At 44.7% G+C, this 25,290-nt stretch overlaps 2 protein-coding genes across 3 annotated transcripts in view; one reads left to right on the plus strand and one right to left on the minus strand.

Annotated features, from left to right (window-relative positions):
* Nucleotides 1-15,105, minus strand: part of SPOCK1 (SPARC (osteonectin), cwcv and kazal like domains proteoglycan 1) — a 309,361-nt gene extending 294,256 nt beyond the window's left edge. Inside the window, exons 1-2 of one of the 2 annotated variants that reach the window (XM_068163062.1) lie at nt 15,020-15,105; nt 14,449-14,616 (exon numbers count right to left, since the gene is read on the minus strand). In XM_068163062.1, the coding sequence (XP_068019163.1) occupies nt 14,449-14,616 (168 nt within the window). In that variant the 5' untranslated portion in view covers nt 15,020-15,105. Of the gene's footprint in view, nt 1-14,448; nt 14,617-14,975 lie in introns of both variants that reach the window. The other variant, XM_068163053.1, reaches the window with a different exon arrangement.
* A 3,086-nt stretch (nt 15,106-18,191) lies between these two features.
* The window catches only part of TRPC7 (transient receptor potential cation channel subfamily C member 7), a 250,690-nt gene continuing 243,591 nt past the window's right edge, over nt 18,192-25,290 (plus strand). Inside the window, exon 1 of the mRNA XM_068148605.1 lies at nt 18,192-18,238. Within this exon, the coding sequence (XP_068004706.1) occupies nt 18,192-18,238 (47 nt within the window). The remainder of the gene's footprint in view (nt 18,239-25,290) is intronic.

The raw sequence follows: 25,290 nt of genomic DNA on the forward strand, positions 1-25,290 counted from the left end.
TTCTGCAGCCCAGCAGGCAGTGCTCAGCCATTACAGGGAACACCATGTAATTCTTCAGCCTTTCAAGGCAGTTGAGGTTTCAAATAGCACAGCTGCAGAGCCTTCAGGTCCTGGGTGAGAAGTCCTTTTGCCTTGCTCTTCCATTTCAGTAATTAAGAAGTATCTGCTTATGAAGCCATGAACATGCAACCGAGAGCCACTGATACAGTGCTCAGGAATCACTGTGAGAAAAGGCATCTTAAAATTCACTGAGGCAGCTTCAAATGGAGAGAGCAGAACTCTTCTAGGAAAAATTCCTGTGCCTCATGAGGCTGTTGGCTCCTGTGGCTGAAGTAAACTAAACTTCTAAAAACTCTTGGTCAAGGAAGTGTTTCTGACAGAAGTCAGCCTGAGCTGTGTCAAACTTCAATGAGGAGGCAATTGCTTTTACAGCCCTTGGAGCTGAATACTGGGATACCAGAATGCTGCTACCTGAGAATGTGATGGTTGTGATTGAAAATACTCCATATCCACTACTAAACTGAAAACACTTCTGATAACTCAGAAAAGGTTATGCCTGAACCAGTTTTATGAGGTCTGTGGGAGGAAAAGGAAAGCAGACAGGGCCCAGAAGTCAAACTCAAACTCTGCCAGTGCCATTCTTTCAATAAACTTAGGCAAAGTTGGTTTCCAGTCCAAGCAAAACACTCCTAACAAGAGCAGCAGCTTACTGACAAGGCACAGACTGTCAACAAAAGAAGGCCCCATAGTGGCATGGATCTTCCCATTTGGTTCTACTACTGACCACACCACTTGGTGACAAAGATTCATTATTTGTCAATTATAAAATCTGGATTGGTCAGCTGCCCTGGTGTAAAGATGAGAGTCCCCAGCGAGCTACAGCGCAAAGATGAGAGTCCCCAGCGAGCCAAAGCCCGCATGGTCAAACACATAGGGGTGCTTCCACCCCAGCAAGTTTAAGATCTAAATACAGGCAAGAAATAGAAACCCTATCAATTGAACTGAGTAAGCACAAAGTCATTCTTGCCCATGAGGAAAATGGTGCAGCCAAACCCTTCCATTTTCACACTGGAAGATTTTGGAGTCAGTTTAACATGACTATTGGAGCTAGAGGTGTCTAGGCAAACACAGAGATGTGTTTATTCTGTGAATCACTTATCATGAGGAGATACAGGGAGCTCATGATGGGAAAAGAAAGCACAGTTCACAGCATATTTAAATGTATAGTTGAGCATATGCAGGAGAACAGGAGCCATCAAAGATCATTTCATTGGCCATTACAGCTGCTGCCCAAAATATTCCATGCACAGAGGGAACTGCACCACTATGCACAGAAATATTTTATGTCTGTGCATGCAGAGAGCAAGAGTGATACAAAATAGCCTCACAGACTAAGAGAATATTCAATTCCCTGTGACTTGAGGGTAAATACAGGTCATCTCTCACAAACATCACCACATGGGTTCATTTATCTGAAAAAAAAAGAGAAAAAACCAGCCACAGAAAAAAGAGAAAATGATCTTGACTAGATTGGGTAGCTGCAAGAATCCATCCAGCTCCTTGGAGACAGAATACTACCATATTTTAACTTTATTGATAAAAACCATATTTATTTTTCTCTTTGGCAGCCTTCTGCTCTCCTCCTTGCTCTGCCTCTCTCCAGAAAATCCAGGAGTTTTAAGTTTTGAGTCTGGAGAATGAAATCATGCAACTAATCAGTCAAGATGTAGACCGAGATCTCATCATTCTGAGCATTACCTCACACGAATATCTCAGTGATTGTGCCTGCAGGGCTACCACTGCTCTCTAAAAAGAGTACATGGACCACAAGAAACCACTTTGTTTTGCCCTCTGGCTTTCTATGTGAAACAAGTGTCATGGTGAAACGCTGACAAAACCCTCTCATGTTTTCTAGCTTTGAGAAACTGCAGCACAATGCTAATGGTGGAAGCACAAGAGCAAAACATACACCCTTTTTTTTGTTAGGTCTGTTGTTCTCTCTTTAAATAAGCTACAGTACAATACACAGCAAAAAACCCTGAGCAGAGAGCAGACTTGTTCCCTTCTGTGCAGAAATAAAGGGCAGAGGAATCATAGTATCTGTCAGGGTTGGAAGGGACCACAAGGATCATCTAGCTCCAGCCCCCCTGCCATGGGCAGGGACACCCCACACTAGATCAGCCTGGCCAGAGCCTCATCCAGCCTGGGCTTAAACACCTCCAGGGACGGGGCCCCAGCCACCTCCCTGGACAACCTATTCCAGGGCTTCATCACTGTCATGGTGAAGAAGTTCCTCCTCACCTCCAGCCTGAATCCTGCAGACATTGTAATATTTACCCTACATATGAACACAAACAGGGTAGGTTTCAGCTGTGAGGGTGACAATGGTTGAAACTCCTCTTTGTGCAGCATGAGACACTGGTACCCAGGAGATGTTCTGGAAGTTCAGATGTTTTCCATGTATTATCTCTTGTCCTACACACTCAATTACCCCATTAAATTCTTTTCCTACTTTCCTCCTGCAGCACTGTGTTACAGCACGATCCAAGGGAACAGAGCAACCCACTTCCCAAATAAGCTTGCAGCAGCACATGATTGCTCAGTGGATGCTCTGTTTTAAACCAAGCTTTTGCCATCTGTTCCTCAGCTAATTATGAATGCTACAGAAGCCCACAACTACACTGCAAGGGAAAAAAGTGATTAAACCACAACTATTCTTTTCACAATGCTTCTCTGTTGTTTATTTCAAATTAAAAGCAATGCCACCTGCCACCCAAGGCACAGGCCACGCTGCAGGAAGACCACAAGAAGGCAGATGTTTAGAGCCTCTCATCTGGCAATAAGTCAGTGGCAATGGCTTGGAATCCAAACTGTATTGTGACAATCTCCACAACTGTGTCCCGCATTGGACATGTTTAAGCAGGGCACACCACTTGCTGCTCACAGACACGTTTAAGCAGCATTTACCAGCAGCTTTGCTTGCACCAACACTTGCTGCACAGGTCAGGGTGAATCAGGAGACTGAGCCACAGTTAACTCTTCAGTTCTCTAGATCTCCTCTTGCCCTCCTCTCTCTCTCTGAACCTAACAGCAGCAGCAGTCTATCATTTGGAAATTTTCTCTCATGAAGCAGATGTTTGTCCTTACCTATCTCCTTCCCTTCTGTCTGGTCATAAGTAGTGTCAACACCACCTACAAACTAACTGCTCAAAGTCAGTGCCTAGGAGCACACACAGACATGGCTTGTTCTTCAGGTCCTCTTTCTGCCAGGGGTTTGCCATGAGGGGAGATCTCTGGGCTCTACAAAAGCTAGTTCCAACCATGATTTCTCACCTAATGGAGGGTGTCTCCATCACAGCCATGACTCCTCTCCTGGAATCCATTAAGTTATCTAGCATTCATTTGCCTGTGACACAGAGTGGGGTGTTTAGTTTTGTTGGTTGTTTAGATTGTGTTTTCATTTATTTTTGACTGGTTTGGTGTGTTTGTTTCTCCATTTGCTTGCACCTGTGGTTTCTCTTTAAGGAACAACTGAGGAGAACATTTATTCCATCACTGCACTCTCAGTAACTCTTAATTTCAGGAAGCTTCAGCTTTAAAATCAGCCATGCCCTAAGGCTTCAGCCAAGCATTTCATTTTATAGCCACACATCTCCTAACTGAGTTCAAATGTTATAGACAGTCTTGCATCACCCTGGATGAACATATCAATGCACTATCCCTGATATATGAGTAACAGGTGTGCAATAATGGAGGCAGGTTTCAACACTACTTCCTTCATCAATAATAAAAACTAAAGCTAAACTGAGCACATGCCACTTCTGTCTGTCTGCACACTGCCCTGCTGCAATGGACTGCTGTTCACTCTTGATTGTACAGGGCCATGTTCTGCCATTAAACCATGGATGAGTGTCTTGACAGCAACTAAAGCTATGGCTCTGTGGCTACTTAAAGCAATGAGAGCAGAATATGGCCCATAAGAAGTTGCTTGGGTTCTGTTTACATCCAGAGATGAGATTATTTGTGACAGCAGACATTGCTTTACAGGTGGAAGCTTCCATATATGCTTAAGTGTTTCTAAGTTTGTTTAGCTTTTTATGCATGCTCAAAGTTTGTCCATTTCCACCCATTAAAGTGCCCTGTACTTGTGTTCAGTCTTCTTTTGTTTTACAGGGCATTGCACCTGGATAGGAAATGTTTCCTCAATCTCTAACAGTACAGTCTCTGAGGTTTAAAAGACTGCCTCTCATCTCAGGTTAGGAGAAGTTCATTACAAGTCACAAAAATCTTTGCTCTGTCCATCATTTTAGTGCTTATTAAGATGAGACCAGTGCATAAGACACAGAGCATCCCTTCAGGAGGGGAGCCAAAGGCTTTATAGAAAGAAAAGGAGGCTAGAGATAAAAAGAGACATTTGTGTCACATCAGGATCATCATTTCAGTCCATCATGCTTGGTGTTCCAAAGAAAATAAACCATTACACGTCTTGTTATTACCAACTTAACTTTGTTATATAAGCATGAAGAGACTAATAAATCTATGGCCACTGATCTAAATTACTCTATCCTTCCTCATGAGCAAACAGCTCTGCTTTACCACTTTCCTTCATCCTGCAGCTATTTCCATAACTGACTGTGCAACGTTTCCCAGTTTATATTTAGTCTAATTAAATGTGACATGATTTCTCTTTGGATGCTGTCGTCCTGAACGAACCACAATGTGGAGATTCATGGTTGTGCCTAAGGAATGTGGCAGACAATTCTGTATTTAAATCATTAATTAGCCTGTGCCCATAGATATCCTCATAGAACAAGACACTCCAGAGTTGTTTGATGTGAAACAAGTCCTTTTTTAGCCATATGAAAGAAGTTCTAAGGAGATCAGTGGAATTAAAGCCTTCTGAGGGTCACCAGTTTCACCAGATGTAGATGAACATTAAAATAACACAAGATCTAGGAAATCTGCTCTGCCTTATCAGGCAATACCTGCTCCCCTGCCAGCATGACACCAAACTAGAGGTGTACCCACCTAGCATTAAATGAAAGAATGCATAAGGTCTAGCTAACATGAGAAAAGATTGGTTACCCTGCCTTCACTTCAGGATAAAAAGACCAAGATTTATCCACATGAAACTCATGTTATCAGCCAGAAAATGAATCCAGCAGAGTAAACACTGCTGTCAGGCACTGCACAGATCTCCAGGGCAAGCACACAGACCTGGGAAGCTTTGACTGCTTCTATTCCAACACAGCAACTAGCTCAGCAGAAGAGCACCACCCTGGGACTCACATCACAAATTTTGTTGTTAGAACTGGCATTAGCTTGATGAATAACTCTGAACAAGCTTCATGGTCTGCTCCCTCACCTGTCTAATCTGCTTGTACACTTCCCCACGCCTAACCACACTGGGGCAGTAGCCTGGGACAAAGCATGAAACAGCCCAAAGAGCTCAGGGTCTCCTTCACCTGCCCTGTGGGGCACGAGTTCAGCTCCATACTGGTGCTGGAAGACTGAGGGAGCTGTCCTAGAAATCAGTGCTGAAAGTACAGGAGACTGCTGCTGTCACACAAGCTACAACAGACACTTCTTGAGTCTTTACAAAAGATTTTGAATATTTACCCATTGGAGCTAGGTCCTACCAAGGAGTGCAACACTCCTAGCACAGACACACAACCACTACTCTAAAAACAATGCTTTCCACTCACTTCCTTGAACAAGCAACTTATTGCTTCATACTCTTGCAATTACAATTCTCAGCCTCCTTTCCATTCCATTCTCTACAACTGAAGCCTTCCCCCAGCCCAACTCCACTGGCTCCATCTGCCTCTACCACTCTAACCTCAATCTCCTGTACAGGTTCAAGTGGTCTTACTGCTGCAACTCGAAGAGGAAGGCAAAGAAGAGAATATATGCAAACACTAGAAGGCAATGCTGAAATAAACTTCCAAGGAGCAAATGGCACTCAGGGAAGGAAGGGGAAAGAGCTGTCCAGGCTAAAAAGCACATAAAAACTGTTTACAGAATATGCTGTAAAGTTTCAAATGCATTTGTACACAGAGTGGAACTCCCTGATTAGCCAGTTTCAAACCAGCCTGAGCAGGCAGAACAGTGCCTGCCAATCTCAGCGCTGGTCAGGATTCAGCTGCAAGCAGTGACAGAGTGAAAACTTTGGGGAAATTCAGTCAGAGCAGAGTTACTCTAACAGTCATTTTTAATAAAGTATTTTCCTTCTTGCCCAGGAGAAAGCAATCAGTGAAGTGGATTTATGACACTAAGTTCATTAAGAGGACAGCTAAGATCACAGAATTAATTGATGCCCCCTTGTACGTACTTAATGCGAATGATTTTCTGTTACTGTGGATTACAAACCAAGCCACAGAAGTGACAGATACAGACCAATCCACTCCCTGCCAAAACCTCTCCTCAGGAGCTTAGCAATTTATCTGTAAACTGAATTTTGAATCATATCTCATCCTTGAAACTCATTAGGCATTGGATGTTCAGTCCAAATGCATAATTCAGTTTTAGCTGCCAACCTGCAACAGCAAATCCACCAATGATTACTGCCAGAGTTCTCTACCTAATGACAGATTATTAATGTGGAGTTAAGGCTGGGTAGCTTCACTGGGTAAAGTTGGAACAAAGTGTTGGGAGTACAGAAATTCACCCTGGAGGCAGCAGCATTGCCTCAACTCTGCTCTGTTTCATCTCCACAGTCTCAGTTTCGTTGGAATCTATAAGATGTGTACTTTGTAGACTGCAGATGTTTGATTTTCAGACAGGTTGATTCTTCCAGGGACTTTGAGGGAGCTGCTTCTATTTATGCTAGCAAGACACCTGATCTTTCAGCCTTTTCCAATCACACAATGTCCTCCAAAAGTCAAAAAGAACTTTATCTAACCGGTCCTTCATGTACAGTTGTTCTTTGTCTAAGAGAACAGGAAGATGAGGAACAGGAAAATCAAACTCAGGCCTCGCTCAAGTCTTCGAGAATTGGATCATCAGCTCCAACACAACCAAGACTTCACTACAGCTCTTCTAGACAAATCTCATCTTTGGTTACACAAGGAAGGAGATAATCAAACAGCCCTTGAATAAATGGATTTTATTGAAAAGAGATTTCATCTCCTAGATGTAATATTTGATCTCCATTTCATTCAAGAAATCCTGCCTCCGGGGAAAGCAGCTCAGCTGCCCCAGCCCAAAGTCAGCTAGGCTCATATTTTATCCTCAAAGGGTGCACACAATGTTAAAGACATGCTGACTGAAATTACACATTTCTAGCCTCTTGGTTAAAGCCATAAACACAGAGTAAACACTTAAATTATCTGAGACAAAAAAAGGCAGTAATCTCCCTGGTGCTCAAAACAGGGTATCATAACTGAGCTTTAACTTTTGGCACTTGAGAATAATGAGCCTCATTTTCTCAACCCTAAGCCTGGTCAATTTCCCCCAAATGAAACTGGTATTATTCACCCATGGATAGCTGGGTAAATAACAACTGATAACAGCTGTTACACTGACAGACATCCCAGCTCAGCCCTCCATGACTATTTCCAATCCACCCATTCTGCATTACGCCTGACACAACACAGCTCATTAGTGTGGGGATTCTCCCCTCTCTTCTCCATTCACAGGAGTGAGCTCTGAGAAACAACCAAAGCCTATCCCACAGCTCTGTACCAGGCTTTGATTTGTTGTTTTCTCTGCAGCACCACCTCCCCAAAGGTGCTAACATCACAATACATCTAAACTGCCTCTTCCACTTCTTTACTCGTTGTTAACCTCAAGCTCAGCAAGAAAGATTCCTCTGCTGTCCTTGCAGAGGTGCACACTCCTCACATCATTCCCTATAGCTCCCGCTGCAACTCTCAAAGCATCCAGCCTACATCCAGCAAGCACCTCCCAGGAATCTGACAAAACCACTGCTTAAATTTGTGATGAAGTGGGTCCTTGAGGAAAAGAAATCCTGTAACACTGGGACAGGAGGGAGCAGTAGAACATGGGAATGGTTACTCTAAAAACCTTTCAAAATATTAAGGAAAACTTCAAATCCAGAGAATTTCAGAGCAGGGATATGATTTATGAGTGCAATGCTCAGAACACTTCTGTTTTAAGCAAGCTACTCAAGTTATATTTTGAACCTTACAACACAGAAGCCAGCACTCTAGTTTTCCACTGACCTGTTTTGCTTTGGAGTCTCAGCTAATTCCTTGGGAAGCTGGCTAAGTGTCAGTTAATTACAAAATGCTGGCTCTCTGCACCTTCCAAGTTAATTATTCTGGCATAAGTGCCATTATTTTTCCCTTTGTCCACTGCAGGAGGAAAGCGTTGGGTTTGAGAAGGTCACTTGTAGTGAGCACACCTCTTCTGTTTGCAAGAAGCTGATTAGGAATTACATTTGCACAGCTTCATTCTCATCTTTTGCTGTTCTTTGAAGCTTCATGCAGCTTGGGCAAGTACATCTCAGCTGTGTTTTCATCACATTTATATTCCAGCCTTGTCCTTCTGTTGAGTAAGGACTGCCCTAAGAGACAACCTATGGCAAATGTGTCTGGGTAGACTCATAAATCACATTTCAACTCTGTTGCACTTCACTCCAGATCCACTAGAATCCATACACACAGCATTCACCTTCAATTAAATCTCAAGGTGAGGTGAGCTTGGAATGATGATCTCCTGGGAAGCAAGCCTGAGGTGCCTGTGTCCCATCACAGAACCCACTCACTTCATGGATTAGGTACATCCATTCCCCAGCTAGGAGGCATTCCTCAAGTCTACTGTAACCTTCCTTACGACTGTTGTCTTCACTACAGAAGCAGCAGGACTTGAATGGTTTTGCAGCAGTGTATGTTTTGAATGTCATAGGGTAGGTGGCAAAGGGCACAAGCTAGAACACAGGAAGCTGCACCTAAATATAAGGTGAAAACTTCATTCCTGTGAGGATGCTGAGCCCTGGAGCAGGCTGCCCAGAGAGGTTGTGGAGTCTCCTTCTCTGGAGGGATTCCAAACCCACCTGGACATTGTGATCCTGGGCAGCCTGCTGTGAGTGCCCTACTTTAGCAGGGGGCTGGACTAGGAGAACTCCAGAGGTCTCTTCCAAACCCCCATCATCCTGTAGCTCTGTGAATGCACTGATCACTGAACCACAAAACCCCCCTTGTGCTTACATGTGAGGAGAAGATAAAGTAGAAACATGTGATGTTTTGGTAAGAAATATCTTCCTGGTGGCTTTTTATTTCTCCCTGCAATGCTAGAAGGCCTTTGGTTCATCAGCTCCATAAAAAAAAATTTGCCCTTCTTGACTTTCAGTGATCAAATAAATAATAAATCAAGAAATATTCAGAACTGAGTACTCTTTCCTACACCTTGAACAATTTTGTTTCTCTAGCAGAGGCAGAAATCTTTCGTTTTCCGCATTCCTACAACATATTTGCTCTCCTCAAGTAGCATTATTTTTGTTATTTGGAATAACTCTGCAAATCAATAAAAGCACACAGGTTTTCCCTCTCATCTCTTTCAAGCTGAGCTGCCAGGACCCAGAGTAAAATCATGTTAACTCTCAATTCCATGACCTTCTACTTTGTACTTTTAAATTTCATTTCATTTCTATTACTTGAGTTCCCAAAGTCTGGTGCTGCCTCTTTGGTATTCCAGTCCTTCTCACTATGGGTCCTGTTTTCCAACTCTCTGCTACCAAGTTTCACTGCCACACTTTGAATTTTGGGAAAGATAAACTCAACAAGGGGAAAAGCAGTGAATAAGCATGAAGAGCCAAGTCCAATAACCCATCAGTGGCAAAGCTGCAACAATACAGCTCCTCCAGTTCCTAGCTTTATCACCTAACACTCCACTTCTGATCAGGTCTGAGGAGGAACTCATAGGCTTAGAAAGGTGCAAAACTGTCTCTTCAGTGATCAAACCAGAGACCAGTAGTCTATGACCCACCTGAGAAGTCTAATATCTAACCTGCTTACATGTAACTATTGTATATACACCACTCACATAACTCTTCATGCTGCTGAGAGTTATATGGAACTATTTATCCACAGTGAGTCTGAGGAACGTATACACACAGATGATGACATTTCATGCCTTGCTTCTTAGGCATGCACAGTCTCAAAGCATCTCCAGGCATATAATACATGGGGTTTTAACATGAACTGAAACTCTGTAAGCAATGAAATTTAGAGAAACAGCTTAGTTAATGCTCAGAACGTGGTCTGGCAGCCTGCCATGCATAAATATGCACCAAAACTGGAGTTCATGCCAAGACTCTTAGCTTTCAACTGCACAGAAATTCCTGGTATGGTTTATTCTAGATCCCCTAAGTTCATTTCACTTTTTTCTTCCTTTTTGCAGTTTAATCCATAGCTAGTTGAACTTATTACCTTTTTATATATAAGCATTAATAATGTAAGAGACATAACTCCAAGTAATAGAATTAGTCTGTTCATATAATTTTGATTAAAGACAAGCCTAACACGAAGGGGCCATGCTCCCTATGCCTGAACACAGAGAGCTGCTGCAGTGTGACCCATTACAATAACAGGGGCTATTCACATAACAAATGCTTTCCTAGGCTCATCATAATTCACTTCACCTGCAGGTGTCAAATTTGTGCTCAAGCTCCTCTTAAGCCAAAGGATCTCTCTCGACAGATTTGATCAAGAGATCGAGGCCTTAACATTTGTGTTCATAAAATGAAAGAGGTCTACTCTCTGCCTCTCATATTCCTGATGTCTGTTTTTCCAAGCCTCAGCTGTAGACCAGGAATAGCTGCAGCACCATCCTCCTGACCACAGCTTGCTTCCTCTTTTCTTTTTCTAGGAATAATTACATTGATTCAGTTCATGTTCTTTAGATGCTTATTAAACTGGACCTGGTCAGTTACTTAAGTACCTATCAAGCCACATTCAATATATGGATTAGATGGATAATAAATTCTGTACTACCACAGATCCTGAGCTCTGTCCTTTCTTTTTTACAGCTTCTATACAGTTGTGAGGAAGAGAAATACTATTGTTTCCAGCTATAAAATGGGACTTATGGCTGAGTTAAGGTTTTGTCACAGGTCACACAGGCAAGGAAAAAGGATTGGAAGACATACAAGAATATCAAGTTCAGATTGTAAAGCAAGCTTATTAATACATCAGACATTACACCATTATGGATGCTGGACAAGGTACCAGGTTTTCCACAGCACGTGCTTCAGAGCAGCTCCCTCCCACTGGTCTTACTGCTCCTTCCCAGGCTCTGCTCCTTCACAGAAGCAGTGCTGGAGCCTTTTACAAATCGTGCTCAAATCGCGTGCAATGATTGCATTGTATTGTTTCAAGCAGATCCCCCGAGGCCTTTTGAAGATGTTGACAGATCATCATTCCACACCATTGTGTTCAGTCAGACTTAAGAATTGAGCCTGATTACGTGGCTGGGACGCAGACTTTAAATGAGGTGCATTTCTCTGCTCTGTTTCCACAGAAGAGTAATGACCGCTGGGCCGTTAAGTGCAACCAGCGAGCGGTCTTGGCCCGAAAGAAATATGGGTCACACTAAAAAAAGGGATCAATAGCTGTCTGCTCAAATCAGACCATATTGGACTATAACTCAATAGGGCTGACCAGCCAATTGATTTTGGAATAACTGGAAAACTTGAGAGGAGGCCAGTTTAAGATTTCATATTTGATTGTGTATCACCTGAAATAAAACCCACCCCCAGAGTGCAATACTCTGCTAGATTCATGCAGGCACATTTCCAGACACCTGGGTGCAGGTGTTTGTGCTGCCTATAAAGGGTTTGAAGTGGCCACACCCAAAGCAATCCCATCTCAGCTCCACACCTGCTGTGTTTCTCCTACTGCACACCAGGACACCAGTATGGTAACACTTGAATCATTTTGTCCATATAAGACAACATCAAATTCAGAAAGCTGCTACAGGTAATTACAATTACTGCAACCTTGGTTCTCTGCTTTACCAGGACCTTCTGCACTGTCCCGGCTGTAGCATCAGACTCAAGAAGTTTTTAACTGAAGCACCACTTCTATACTCCAGCTTTCTGTGCTAAGCCCACACTGAGCACCTCATCTGCTGATGCTGGGTATCTAGTCAGAGCTTGGGAACAAAGGGAAGATGTGAACATAATTCCCCTACAATCCAACCATTTCGATTTAAATGCCAGTCTATGCCACCCCCAGCAGTTAATAACAGAGCTATGCTGCACCTCACCAGGCAGGTTTTTAAACAAAATGTTTTAATGATTTGTGCCTGACAACACAGGCATGAAGCCAGGATCAGATTGCTTCCGAAGACACAGCTGCATGAGTGAGGCATGCTGCCTCTACTGCACTGGCTGCAACTCTGCTTATGCATGTCGTCTTCTGTGTGCACAGAACCTCTAACGGAAGATTATCATGTAGTAAATCCCTGTGGTTGAAGACAAGTTGTTAAGAGCTTAATTATATATGCACATTTTAGTAGTGCCTGCTACTTTACTGAATAAAAGGTTTCCTGGATACTCACACATGGGTAGCACTCTCCTCCTAAAGTAATTAAATAGAATCATGAAGATGGCTGGGTAGAAAGACACCTAAACTTTGCATCAACTTTATACTATTGGCTTTTCCTTGTCCTTTCTTCCTCCAGAAAAGAGTTTGGAGGCTCTATGGGCTTTGCTGTAGTGTTCAGAAAGTTTTTAAAAGCATTTTCAGAAGTTGTGAAACCTTAAAACCTGTAGAAGATGTTTGTGAGAAAGACACTTGTACTTCTGATATTGGGGAATGAGGATGGGAAGCTGCAAGGACCCCAGGCTTCAGAAAAGAAAAGCTACATAACATTAAATAAAAACTTCAAGGTCAGTAAGTGTAATTAACATATAACCTCAATTTGGAAGAAGACTGATAAAAGATGCCCCAAGCTGTACAACCATCCCTTGCTCTAGGGCTGTCCCTGGTTAAAAGCAGGTTTGGATTCATTGTCAGTCCTCCATTCCATTTACCACTTTCAAATGCTGCTGAACTCTCACATCAAATTCTACATTCTATGAATGCAGAAGTGAAATGAGTGAAATCCTTGACCTGCATTGCCCATGAGACTAAGTCAGGTATTAACAAACATGCTCTTGGAGCCTGGTAAAAATCCATGAATCCACATTAACTGCAGAATCTTCATCAAATAGTGACTGTACAAGCAAGAGGCGTTTCCAAACACCTATTGTGTGAGAACTTCAGCAGTCCCAGCAGGTGGATGCCATCACAGTGGCTGCACACAAACACATATTCTGACAGATCTGCTGATACCATTGTTAAGGCCATACTTTGTTGCATTGAAATTCAGAGCAGCATGATGGCTCAGATACAGAGATGACCACAACTACAGAGAACGTAGAGAGAATAAGCTGGGCAGGGACAGGACACATTTAACTGCAATACCCTCACGTCCTCTTTGCAAAGCTACAGCATTAAGGCCACTGAAATACTCAAAGTATCAATGTGTAACTTGTTTATATATTATAAACCACCAGAGTTGCTAACCAACCAAGCAAATTCTTACAGAATAGTAGTAGCAGAACTGCTCTTCCCTTCCCTGGAGTCACACCGCAGCCACGGTGCACAGATTTCATGCAGTCCAAAGCACTTAACCTTAATGCGCCCATGATCAACATTAATATTTCCCTTATCCACCCTTGGGCAGACTGAGGTAGGGTTTTCTCTGTCTGCTCCAAGGAAGCTTTTTCAGCATACAAACAACAAGAAAGAGGAGCTCTGTAAATATTAGATGTACCACAAACGTTGCATTTCCCTTTCTCCAGTCATTGGCTTAGTACACGCAGTTCTATCCAAACCAGGGGAATTCAAGTAGTAATTTCAAGCTTAAGAAAATTATCTGTTTTGTACACATACAAGTCATCAGACATCTTGAAGTGACCCCTATTTTCCAGGCTGAATAAAACCCCAACCCTGAGTCAACCTCCAACCCTGCCTCAGCCTTAAAAGATTTCCACGAGCGGAACTGACAATAAAATGCTGTCCATTAAAACTGCAGGCAAAAAAAAAGCAAGCTTCCCTGCTTTCCACCTGGTGGCCTGAACTGGTAAATATTCCCTTCGTACACACACATCGCTCCATCATTTTACGGTTAACTAGCCTCTTAAGCAGCAGGCACAGAAAACTTCGCTCAAAAGTTCCTCTCCAAAGGAAAATATGCTCTCAGGGAGAACGACACCGGCCCCAAGCTACCCCAGACAACGCCAGGACTGTCCGTCCAGCTTCCAAACAGCTCTTCAGACAAACAGCAACCGGTTGCCCAAGCTGCATCTCACTTCCACTCGCAGCTAAGAGCCGGCAGCCCCCTGTGGAAAGGATGCTACGGCCAAATGAAACGAACGAGAAGTCCGCCGTGCGCGAAGGAGACTTACATAGAACCATAGAATTCTATTCTAGTACTTACATCCCTGAATTTGTTCCAGTACTTGTCTTTATCGTACTGCGAAACGGTGCTCAGCCACTTGTCGTTGTCCAGGAAATTGCCGTGGTTGCTGTTACTCGTGATGATTTCAGGATGCCGGCTCTCCACTTGCAGAAAGCACCAGGCGGCGATTACCAGCACCCGCGACATCTGCAAGGAGAGGAGCGGAGAGGAGCTGAGCAGCGAAGAGCGGAGCGGTGCGGCCACGGGGGAGGCTTTGCCAGGCAGGGAAGTTTGAGGGGATCCAACTTCGGGCTCGTCTCCCCTTCACGCCCCTCACCAACTTCTGTCAGCCGGGTGCGCTGAAACCCACCCACCCTCTACCCGCACCGCCTGGAGGGGCGGGGAGCAGCCCCAATTATAATGATAAACAACCGGATCACCTGCAGCTGGGTAGACACCAGCCAGGGGGAAAGACAACGTTACGAAAGCCCAGCGAAGCTTCCAGCGGGAGCAGCCAGCGCTGGCTCCACGAAGTTCGGTTGCCAGGGCGGAGAGGAATCTCCTACCTCCTGGCAGCGCCGCTGGCCGGGGCTCCAAGCACCGTGCGTACCTCCTCCTCTTCCTCCGGCTGCTGTCCTTTGTGCTGCTGCCGCTGCTGGGGCGGCGAGTCGGAGAAGCCGGCGAGCCCCGCGTAGGCTCCGTCAGCGGCTCCCGGTGTATGTGTGCGCGGCGGCGGCGAGCGGGGCGGGCGTGTGCCAGCGGCCGAGGTCTGGCGCCATCTACCCGCGAGCGGCGGCGGTGCGAGGCAGGGCGCGGCTGGGCGAGGGGCGAGGCGCCGGCCGCGAGCCCAACGGTCGCCGTAACGGCCGCCGCAGCTGTAATCAATGATCGCCGTAACGGCCGCCGCAGCTGTAATCAATGATCGCCCTCACGGCCAGCTGCCGGGCGCGCGGCGGCGGGGCAGGGAGGCGGCGCGCAGCGGGGCGGCTGTCCGTGCGGAGTGATGGAGAGATCGGCGATGAAGCCTGCCCTGCTGCTGCGCTCCTGGAATCATACCACAGTTTGGGACTTTGAGGATCATCGAGGCCAACTGTTAACCCAGCACAGCCAAGCTGCCACTGTCCCACTGCATCTACGCAGCTGGGGTGTCCCTCCAGGGATGGGGACACTGCCACTGCTCTTTGCAGGCAGGGCTACACAACCATCCCCTGCGCGTTTAAAAGCTATTGCAAAGATGTGGTGCTATGGGGCATGGTTTAGCATCAGTTTTGGCAGTCAGACAGTGGTTGGACTCAATGGTCTTAAGGGTTCTTACCCAACCAAAATGATTCTATGATTTCAAGCAGTCTCAAGCTGCGCCAGGGGAGGTTTAGACTCGAGGTGAGGAGGAAGTTCTTCGCCAAGCAAGTAATTCGTCATTGGAACGGGTTGCCCAAGGAGGTGGTTGAGTCATCGACCCTGGAGGCGTTCAAGGGGAGATTGGACGTGGCACTTGGTGCCATGGTCTAGTCATGGGGTCTGTGTTGATAGGTTGGACTCAATGATCCTTGAGTTCCTTTCCATCTTAAGTGATACTGTAAAAAACTGTTCTCACATCCAACCTAATCCTCCCTGGCACAACTGGTTTAAATACAACCTTTACTCTCTGAGAAAGCTATCAACAGGGGTAGCTCCACTTTTTCCACACAGGCACATTAGGCATTTCTTTAGTAGCACAGATAAGGGTCACAGTTACTCATGTTTTACTGCTGTATCTGAGCACTGAACTCAATGGACAGTTCCATCTCTAGATCTGATTTTAAGCCACAGTTTCTAAATACCAGTAACTAGAAGGAAAGCCTCTGTCACTAGGAAAAAAAAGCCCTAGACAATGGAGAGTAAGCACATGCTCACATAAGGACCCCAGCATTGAATCCTCCCCTTGGTGCACATGGAATCCAATGAAATCTACATGCCTGCAGAAAGGCAAAATATAACCCAATGAAAGCAACAAACAGAAGTTCAAACTAAAGCCTTGCAGATATGGATGTAAATCCAGATCCAAACACCTTGCTCCACCTCCCTGCTATGTTAGACTATACCATTCATTCTTCTAATGGTAGTTCCAGGGTAACTCTTCCTCTCTAGCACCTCTGCTGTGCACAGACTTTCCTACAAAGCTGTTTGTTTCAGTGAAAGATAAGGTTTATGTAACTTCCACCAGCTTTCTCCTTCCTTACTTTGAGTTCTCTGCAGTTTATTCTGTATGAGCCTTTTCTCTACAGACATTAAAGATCTTGCACCATCTGAAATCTTAAGAGATTTCCCAGGCAAGCTTACAGAAGCTTGTTGTCATTCAGCTATATATGGTTCCACCTGACTTGTGTGTTTCACCCCAGCCAGGGCTGCATTTCAGCACCATCACACACAAACCACCTGCTATGCATTTGGGGACTTCTGTGCCCAAGGAACTACATCAGTACTTGCCAGTTCTGTATTGCTTCAACTTACTTGATCCCACTGGATAGCTGATCACTTCAGTCCTCCCTTGACCCTTTCTTCAAGACATGAATTACCAGACCAGGCTGATAAAGAGCAGCAGAACACTTTTTTTCCCCTTAGGGGCACAGTTTAGTGTTGAGCCTCCAGTGCTGTGTCAAGGGTTGGACTGGATGGTCTCCGAGGTGTCTTCTAACCAGATATATTCTGTAAGTTCTTGCCCAATTATGTATTTCAGCAGCAGTTATTTCATCCCTACTTGTTAGCACAGTACACTGGGCTCAGTCCTCCTGTGGTTGACTTGGTATGAAGCAGGCTAATATTCTTGCCAGTCACAGGCTCACAGGATGTTAGGGGTTGGAAAGGACCTCCAGAGATCATCAAGTCCAACCCCCCTGCCAGAGCAGGACCATAGAATCTAGCACAGGTCACACAGGAATGCATCCAGATGGGTCTTGAATGTCTGCAGAAAAGGAGACTCCACAACCTCTCTGGGGAGCCTCTTCCAGTGCTCTGTGACCCTCACAGTGAAGAAGTTCCTCTTCATGTTGAGGTGGAACTTCCTGTGCTGTTGTTCCTATCCATAACTCAAGCGGTTCTACACCAAACAATCTCCAAGCTGTGCAGGAAGCATGATTAAAAAGTTTGAGATAAAAAGAGAGCAGCTTGGGCTCTACAAGGAGACTTATGACTGAAAACCTCAGCTGTCACTTCAAAGAGATGCTGGAATACAAACCCCAACCCTTCCACATGTGTACAAACTCTCAACCGCAGAAAGCCTTGAAACACAAATTTGTAGTGATAAAAATATTTGTCAGGATATCACAATGCATGCTTCATTTTGACCTCACTGAGAAGAGCTGCTAAAAAAGGAAGTGAAGTAAGGAATTGTCCTTCTTTACATAGTTACCTTTATGCCTTACAAAGGCACAGCAGAATTCCAACAAGTTACCATTCTTCTAGCTCAGAAAACAAACTTCATTTCTGAGGTGCTATGAAAGCTTGTAAAGGAAGTCTGTTTAAATAAGACTCAGAAAATGCTGAGGAGAGCTGCTGAAATAATCACCTCTAAATCAACATATTTCTGGCAAAACAGTTCCATCAGTACACACAAGATTGTTTATTTCCATGTATTTCTGGGTGTTTGGAAGCAAAGCCAGCTATTAACAAATGCCTCTCACAGAGTCCAGGAGTGGTAGAGGTTGGAAGAGACCTCTGAAGATCATCTAGACCAACTCTCCTGGAGCATCCTTCCTACCCTTTTTCTGAACCAAGATGTATTGAGCCAGGGTGCAAAACGAGGCATGGATCACAGAATTGTCTTTCTAGAAAGACATAACTTAATAAATTGGTAAGACAACTTGCCTTTGAGTTATGCGTTCACTTCAGTCTTACCACTACCTACACTTCAGACAAAGACTAACTTTCCTGAGCAACAGTATTGAAGTAGCCAAACCCTTTCCACAAATTTGGTGGGATGTTGGATGGTTCTTGTGCCAATCATTTTTATTCACTCTTGAATTTCATGTAACCATTTCATTGATGTCAACATACAGAAGGCCTTAATTTTCAAAGTGAAGTAGCTTCAAATTACAAACCCATCAGTTCAGCAGAGCTACCAGATTGGATTGTAATTCCTAGGTACAGCAAAACTAAATAGGTAAAAACACACCCTTAAAGATGATGACTTGGTCTAGTGGAAGGTGCCCCTGCCCATAACAAGGGGGCTGGAACTAGGTCATGGAGTCATAGAATCATCAGAGTTGGAAGCAGTCTCTAAACATCATCTAGTTTACCACCCCCTTCTTCTCAGAGCAGCTCCTGCTCCCTCTACCCCATCCTCCACTCTGCCTAAACAGCTCCTGCTCCACCACCACTATTCCTACACCCAGCCCAGAGCCTGGGGCAAGACCTTCACCAGCCAAGATACTACCCAGAGGAGCTCAGCCCCAGCAAGGAGCCCCAGCCAGCACCCGTGGAAGGGATTGGAGGAGTCATCAATCATGGCCCTAACAACCGGGGGGCCACCAGGCCCCCCGGCCTTTCGTCACCACCACCATCACCCAGGGTGCAGCAGGGGCACTCACCAGAGATGAGAGGAGGATCCTCAGCCCAGATGGGCTCAGCTAGGGGCTACTGCCCTTCCTGGTGGGATTAAATAGGGGAGTGGGTGGGGAGGGCCAAATGGCCACACCTGGGGTGGGAGGAGACTCCAACAAGCCCAGGTGCTGTGTTTCACACCACAGAGTCAAAGACCTTAATGATAAATTACAGAAAAAATGGGTATCAAGTGAGTAATTGCATTCTTATTTGCAGCATTTTTGTCAGAAATGTGTCTTCATTTATCTAATTACTTCATAATCCCACATTCAAAACACAGCTAATCTCTCTTGATCCTGCAAAACACAGGCTTCCTGCTTAATCCTGATAACAATCTCTATCTCTCAGCAGCTGCAGCATTTCACCTCCACACTGTTTCTCATCCATGACCAGAACTGAAACACCTTTGCTGTCCCTTTTTTTATCTCTGGACAGTGCTATAATTGCCTCTAATTCTGTTCCAAATATAGGACATTAGGACTCTTTCTACTCCAGATATCTCCCCTCTGGTATTTGGGATGTAAAAATCTCCTTTGTTCCAAGTTAGAAGAACTACTGAAGAGTTAAAAAATCCCCAAACATAATGGTGCTTGCAGCTGTAGTAAAGTCCCCAGTATTGATTTCAGCTGTGATTTGCTAATTCACTTGATCTGTGTAAACCATTTAATCAAAAGTTGTAACTGTAACCATGCCCTGCCAGCCCCCTTTTTGCTGTAGCCTCTCCAGGTTCATTCTGGAAGCAGAACCTTTTGGTGCAGAAAGCATTTCACAAACACAAGAATCAGGGGTCAGATCTCAGCTCCAGCTAAACTCCCCATACGAAGGAATTTTAGAGCTGTCCTAATAGGGCACTTTGGGATTTTCAGTTTGTGGAGCAAGCTTTCAGCACCAGTCCTGCAGGCAGCGTAACCAAAGCACATTAACTTCCCCCTAGACCAAACTAAGGATGCCTGGAGAACCAAGTCAGCCACTCCTACAGCTACACTGAACTTGTCTCACATCACATGCAGTAGGCAGCAGCTGTGTGCCCGGTAGGGCAGTCAGCAGCAATAGCACATAAACGCTGTCATGTAAAGGATTTTACTTTCCCCAGTTATACTCAACAGCTAGACTCACTTTTTCACCTTCTTGATTGCTTCCATAGTTCTTGAGGCAGTGGCTGCAGCCTTTGTAGTAGAGCCTTTAAAATCTTCTGTGGACTCTTATTGATAGTTTTTCCCCTCCTCTTGTGAGGCACAATTCCACTGACTTCAGTTTTTCAAGCATTCACTCAGGAAGGAAAATCTTTACAGCAACAGATTTAAAGTGCATTTCTGCACTTCACTGTGTGCCACAGTCCCTCAGCCCTGGATTAGGAAAATTCAATTCTTGTAATTTAACTGGATTTTAAAATATATCCCTAAAAGGGTACATGCAGTGAGACAGACTGCTATTTAACATCCCTTTGTGTCTTCCACATACTCTTGTATCCTTTTAACAGACAGAGGTTTTATTTCCTCCTGTGATTCTCAGAATCGCAGCTTCAGCTTTGTTAGCTCTGCTGGGCAATTGTGCAGGAAAGAAAACCCTAGTTTAACCTGTGAAATAAGTGATTGTTGGCTTATAGAAAGTTCCTGAGACACTTGTCCCTTTTACAACAGACTGTAATGCTTCTTCTTTAAAAATGCAGGTTCTGATTTGACCTCTTTATTCAGCCCCGCTCCTGCTCTCTTCTCTGTATAAGACAGCCATGCTTTATTGCAGCAATTCCTAGACTTTTGCAAGGATTTACTGAATGCTTGCAGCTAGAAGTGCTGCAAGTGTGTCACACAGCAGGACAAGGAAGGATTTCTGGCAGGCAAAGCAGCATCACCTGCTTTGGAGGCATTGCATTTGGTTCAGTCCTCTGTGTTCTCGTCCTTCTGAAGCACTTAACCCCAATGTCAGTGATTTCAGTGTAAGAGAAAATATCCCCTGACCTGGAAAGATCCTACAACATGTTCTGCAATCTATTTGCTCATGTGTATTAGCTGTAATATCCCAGATTAAAGTGAAAAGAAACGCTGGCAAGTCCCGGTCAAAGTAAAAGCCGAACGCAGTTTATGGTAGAGAGGTGTAAGGAACAAAACAACTCAAGCAAAAGAACAGTAAAACCAATGAATAAATAAAGTGACTTATCACCTGCAGAAGCTGGAAGTAGATTTCAGGAGTGAGTTATTCCCACCTTGCAAAGCTATCTTGCCCACAGGTGTCTAGAAAGCAAAAAAGAAAACTACACTTGAAATTGAGAAGACTTCTGTTCACATAACACACATCATCAAACACAAGGTTACATTTCAGCTGGAAGAGGAGGTGGAGGCAGGTGTTCATAATGGTTAACTTCTGCCTTCTGAGGCTAAGCCTCAATTTCCTTCATCATCAGGAAAAAGAATCAAGTCCTTCTGAAGGATGCCTCAGAGCAGAAGACTCTCCTACCCGCTGTGAACTGTTGGCTGAGGGATCTTACTGACTCCAAAAAGAACCTACAAAAGCAGAAGCAAACTAGGTTGAAGCCAGGCCTCGTGAGGAATGCTCTCAGGCCCTGCAGAATAACCTCAAAAGCTCTCTTTCCCCACCTGAATCGGTCTCTTCAGGTCACAGCAGAGCATTCATCAATTTAAAGGCTAAGTGTTTAATGGGAAGATAATCCCTGCATATTTGACAAAGAGTTTCACTTTCTAATCTTTCTAGTGGGTATGGTGATCATGACAAAAGTAATTTTATGGTCTTCTACAAAGTATCTTGTAAAATGCCAACCTTATTTTATGGTGGCTTTTATTACTGCTGGAACTTTTACTAGGAATTGCATCACAAAACTCGGGTTAACATAAATATTGCAGTGAAGTGCTCTCTCACCATTGAATGCCAGAGTTAGCTCTGCCAATGCAGCCTCCATTCGCAGATGGAAAAGGTCATTAGAATCCAATTTGTCCTCAGACTTCATACTTAGCAGGAATGAAACACTGGTATGAAATTTTGTAGCGCTGCTCATCCCAGGAAATACTACCCCGAGGTCTGCCCACTGTCAAGCAGTCTTGGAGAGGTGTATTAAGCCCTCTCTGTAAAACATGAACAGAGACAGAGATTTGGAGATTAGCAGGTGGGAAATCAAATGGGTTCATTCAGTATTTACTACAGTAAGGTGCTGGTTTGAAGATCTACAAGACACCACAGCACCAAACAGGGACAAATAGAATAGAATAGAATAGAATAGAATAGAATAGAATAGAATAGACCAGACCAGGTTGGAAGAGACCTTCAAGATCATCATGTCCAACCTATCAACCAATCCAACACCACCTAATCAATTAAACCATGGCACCAAGCACCCCAGCAAGTCTCCTCCTGAACACCTCCAGTGATGGTGACTCCACCACCTCCCTGGGCAGCCCATTCCAATGGGCAATCACTCTCTCTGTATAGAACTTCTTCCTAACATCCAGCCTAAACCTCCCCTGGTGCAGCCTGAGACTGTGTCCTCTTGTTCTGGTGCTGGCTGCCTGGGAGAAGAGACCAACCTCTGCCTGTCTACAACCTCCCTTCAGGTAGTTGTAGAGAGCAATAAGGTCACCCCTGAGTCTCCTCCTCTCCAGGCTAAGCAGCCCCAGCTCCCTCAGCCTCTCCTCATAGGGCTGTGTTCCAAGCCCCTCACCAACTTTGTTGCACTTACCTTTCTAGATTTCAGAACTCCAACTTGCATTGAGGAGGGAGTATCATTAATGGAAGATCTACAACAATTACATTCACAGGCATATGAATGGTAAGGAAGCCTCAGCTGTGCCTCTTCTTTCCCCACAGTTTCCTTTTATTTATGCCAAACTATCTCCATTTTCCCCATCTTTGCAATGCTTTTTCCTTCTCTCTCTAACAGAATCTCAGGCAATCTTTGCATTTTGAGCACTTTTTAGTTCTTTGTGATCAGTTCTTCCATTCTTCTCCTTTCATTTACTTCATTTTTCCCATCTGCATTTTCTCTTGCTCACACAAACACATACTAAGAAACCTCATGAAAGTGCCTGGAGACTATGGAGCTGGTTGGGAAGCAGTGCTGCCTGGTGGACAACAAGTCCCAAACCATCTTGCAGCTCCAGAGGCCAGGCCTGGCACCAACCCAGTTACATATAGGTAACATCAGATTTGAATTTGCTGAGTAGCATGAAAACAAGAGCCGGGGATTTATTGCACCAAACGGTCTTCTGGCTCTCACTAAACCTTCTTTTCATTAAAGAAAATAAAACAAAAGTATTGATGTCTATAGATGAGGACAATAAACATGAACCACAGAGGAGCCATAACAGTTTGCATACTCATAAACCCTTCTCAGTTTTTGTGGCTTCAGTGTTTTCCTGTGGGGGATAATGTTAAGAATGTGCTAGAATGCAGTAGTCTCAGATAATGTAGAGAAACAATTTTCTTTCTCCCTGCTGCTACATTTTAGTCATGAAGCTTAAGCTCTCTGGGGAAGCTGATGATTCTCTTTGCCAATAACTTGGACCCTTATGGAAAACCAGCTGCTATTTTACACAATCACCCTTGAAGTCAGTGTGTTTAAGATAAAGAGATTGGGCAGGGAGGGAAGAGAGGCACTAGGTGTGGCAATAGCTGAAAAAGAGGCAAAAGGTGCAAGTTGGGGTCAGCACCAGTGGCTGCCAGCACCAGTGGCTGCCAGCACCAGCTGTAAGTAGGAGAAACAGTGGCCATGGCACAGATGTGACACAAATTCTAGAGAACTGACTGTTGACATCAGGCCTTGGGATACTGAAGGTAACTGACACAAACTTGGCTGTTGGCTCGGATCTGCTACAAGCCTGTATTACCATATCTACCCCAGCACAGGCGTTGCTCAAGCGTGGCGAGGGCAGACTTCCAGCCAGCCACAGAGACCTGCTGCTAGAAACAACCCTTTCAGGCATGCCTCCTTCAGGCAGGTCCTTGCACCAGGGCTGGCATTCTGCAAAGGGCCATGTGGTGGTCAGAAAATGGGCACAAATGTAAAAAGAATTACTGAGCATCTTCCTCTGCTTTAAGCAATTGCTGAATTGTCCATGTCAACAGGACTATGAAAGCAAAGACAAACAGCCCCCAAACCCTGCTAATGCTGTTAGGGGTAGGGCTTGGAAAGGAGGAAAATGCCTTACCCACAGTGACAGTCTCCAGAAACGTGGAGGATGCAAAGCTTCCCCTGGTGTCAGCAGGGATGGAGACTGGCAGCAAGGCAGGCAGACCCACAGCAGCCTTATATCTCACAGTAAGTGATTCTGAAGGGCTTGATGTGCTTTCAGTTAACTCTGGCCAAACTTGAAACTGTATTAAAGGAATCTGAGAAGTACTTCACTCTGCATAGAAATGAAAGACGAGTGCTGAGTTCTTAAATGCAGACTACAGAAAGAAGTATTTGTCCACATTCCAATGCAGCCCAAGACCCTGCGGCTGCAAGATCTGGGGGAGAATGAATACACCCAGGGAAGAGGACTCTGACTCACAAGTGGGAACAAAGCTCTGGCAGAGGACCTGCAGGAGACCCAGATTTCACCCCGGACAGAGCAATTGGAATCTGCCAAACAATATCCCTGCTGCAGAGGAATTTGTGGGAGGTGGGAGTAGAAGTGATCTGCTGGTATTTTAAGCAAGTACATGCGGGACCAGAAGTATGCACAGGAATAAATGACAAAGTCCACAGCAAAAGTAGGACATGGGTGGCACACTCTGCCATATATTTTGAGCTAAAACTTTGCCAGTGCCTGGAAAGCAATGCAGTAGAGGCAGAGGCTTACATAATTTCCCATGTCCTGGAAGGGAATGTGCTGCATCAAACCCCATGGCAGTGTCGTTAGCAGCTCCAAAAAATGTTTCATAGGAGCAGCACATAGCACTGCAGCAGAAGATGGACTGGCTGCCTGGGAGGAACTGAGATGGATTAATTTAGGTTGGATGTTGATGCACAAGCCAATGGAGTGCCAAAAATAGTATTCTTAGGAGAAAAGGGGGGAAAAAAAGAAAAGAAATTAAATGAAAATAAACCCAAACAAAGTACATTAAATGACTGAGGCTTGGGGCATAGAAACAGGGAGCTCACACCTTCTCTTAGGAGGGTGAATCAATTCTACAGGGATGTGAGTGTGGACACTACAGATTACATTTGCCTAAAGAGAAAATGAGCCTATTCGATTCCTGCTCTTGATGGTGCCCAGTCCCTGGAAAAGCAAGGAACTCAAAACAAGTAAGGCAGATATGTGAGTGTCTTCCAGAGGCTGGAGGAGGTATTTCAGAGCACAGGGGGGGAAA

Source organism: Melanerpes formicivorus, unplaced genomic scaffold (assembly GCF_026170545.1).
Source record: "Melanerpes formicivorus ecotype bairdi unplaced genomic scaffold, bMelFor1.0.p_v2 SCAF_2, whole genome shotgun sequence".
In the NCBI taxonomy this organism is placed as follows: Eukaryota; Metazoa; Chordata; class Aves; order Piciformes; family Picidae; genus Melanerpes; species Melanerpes formicivorus.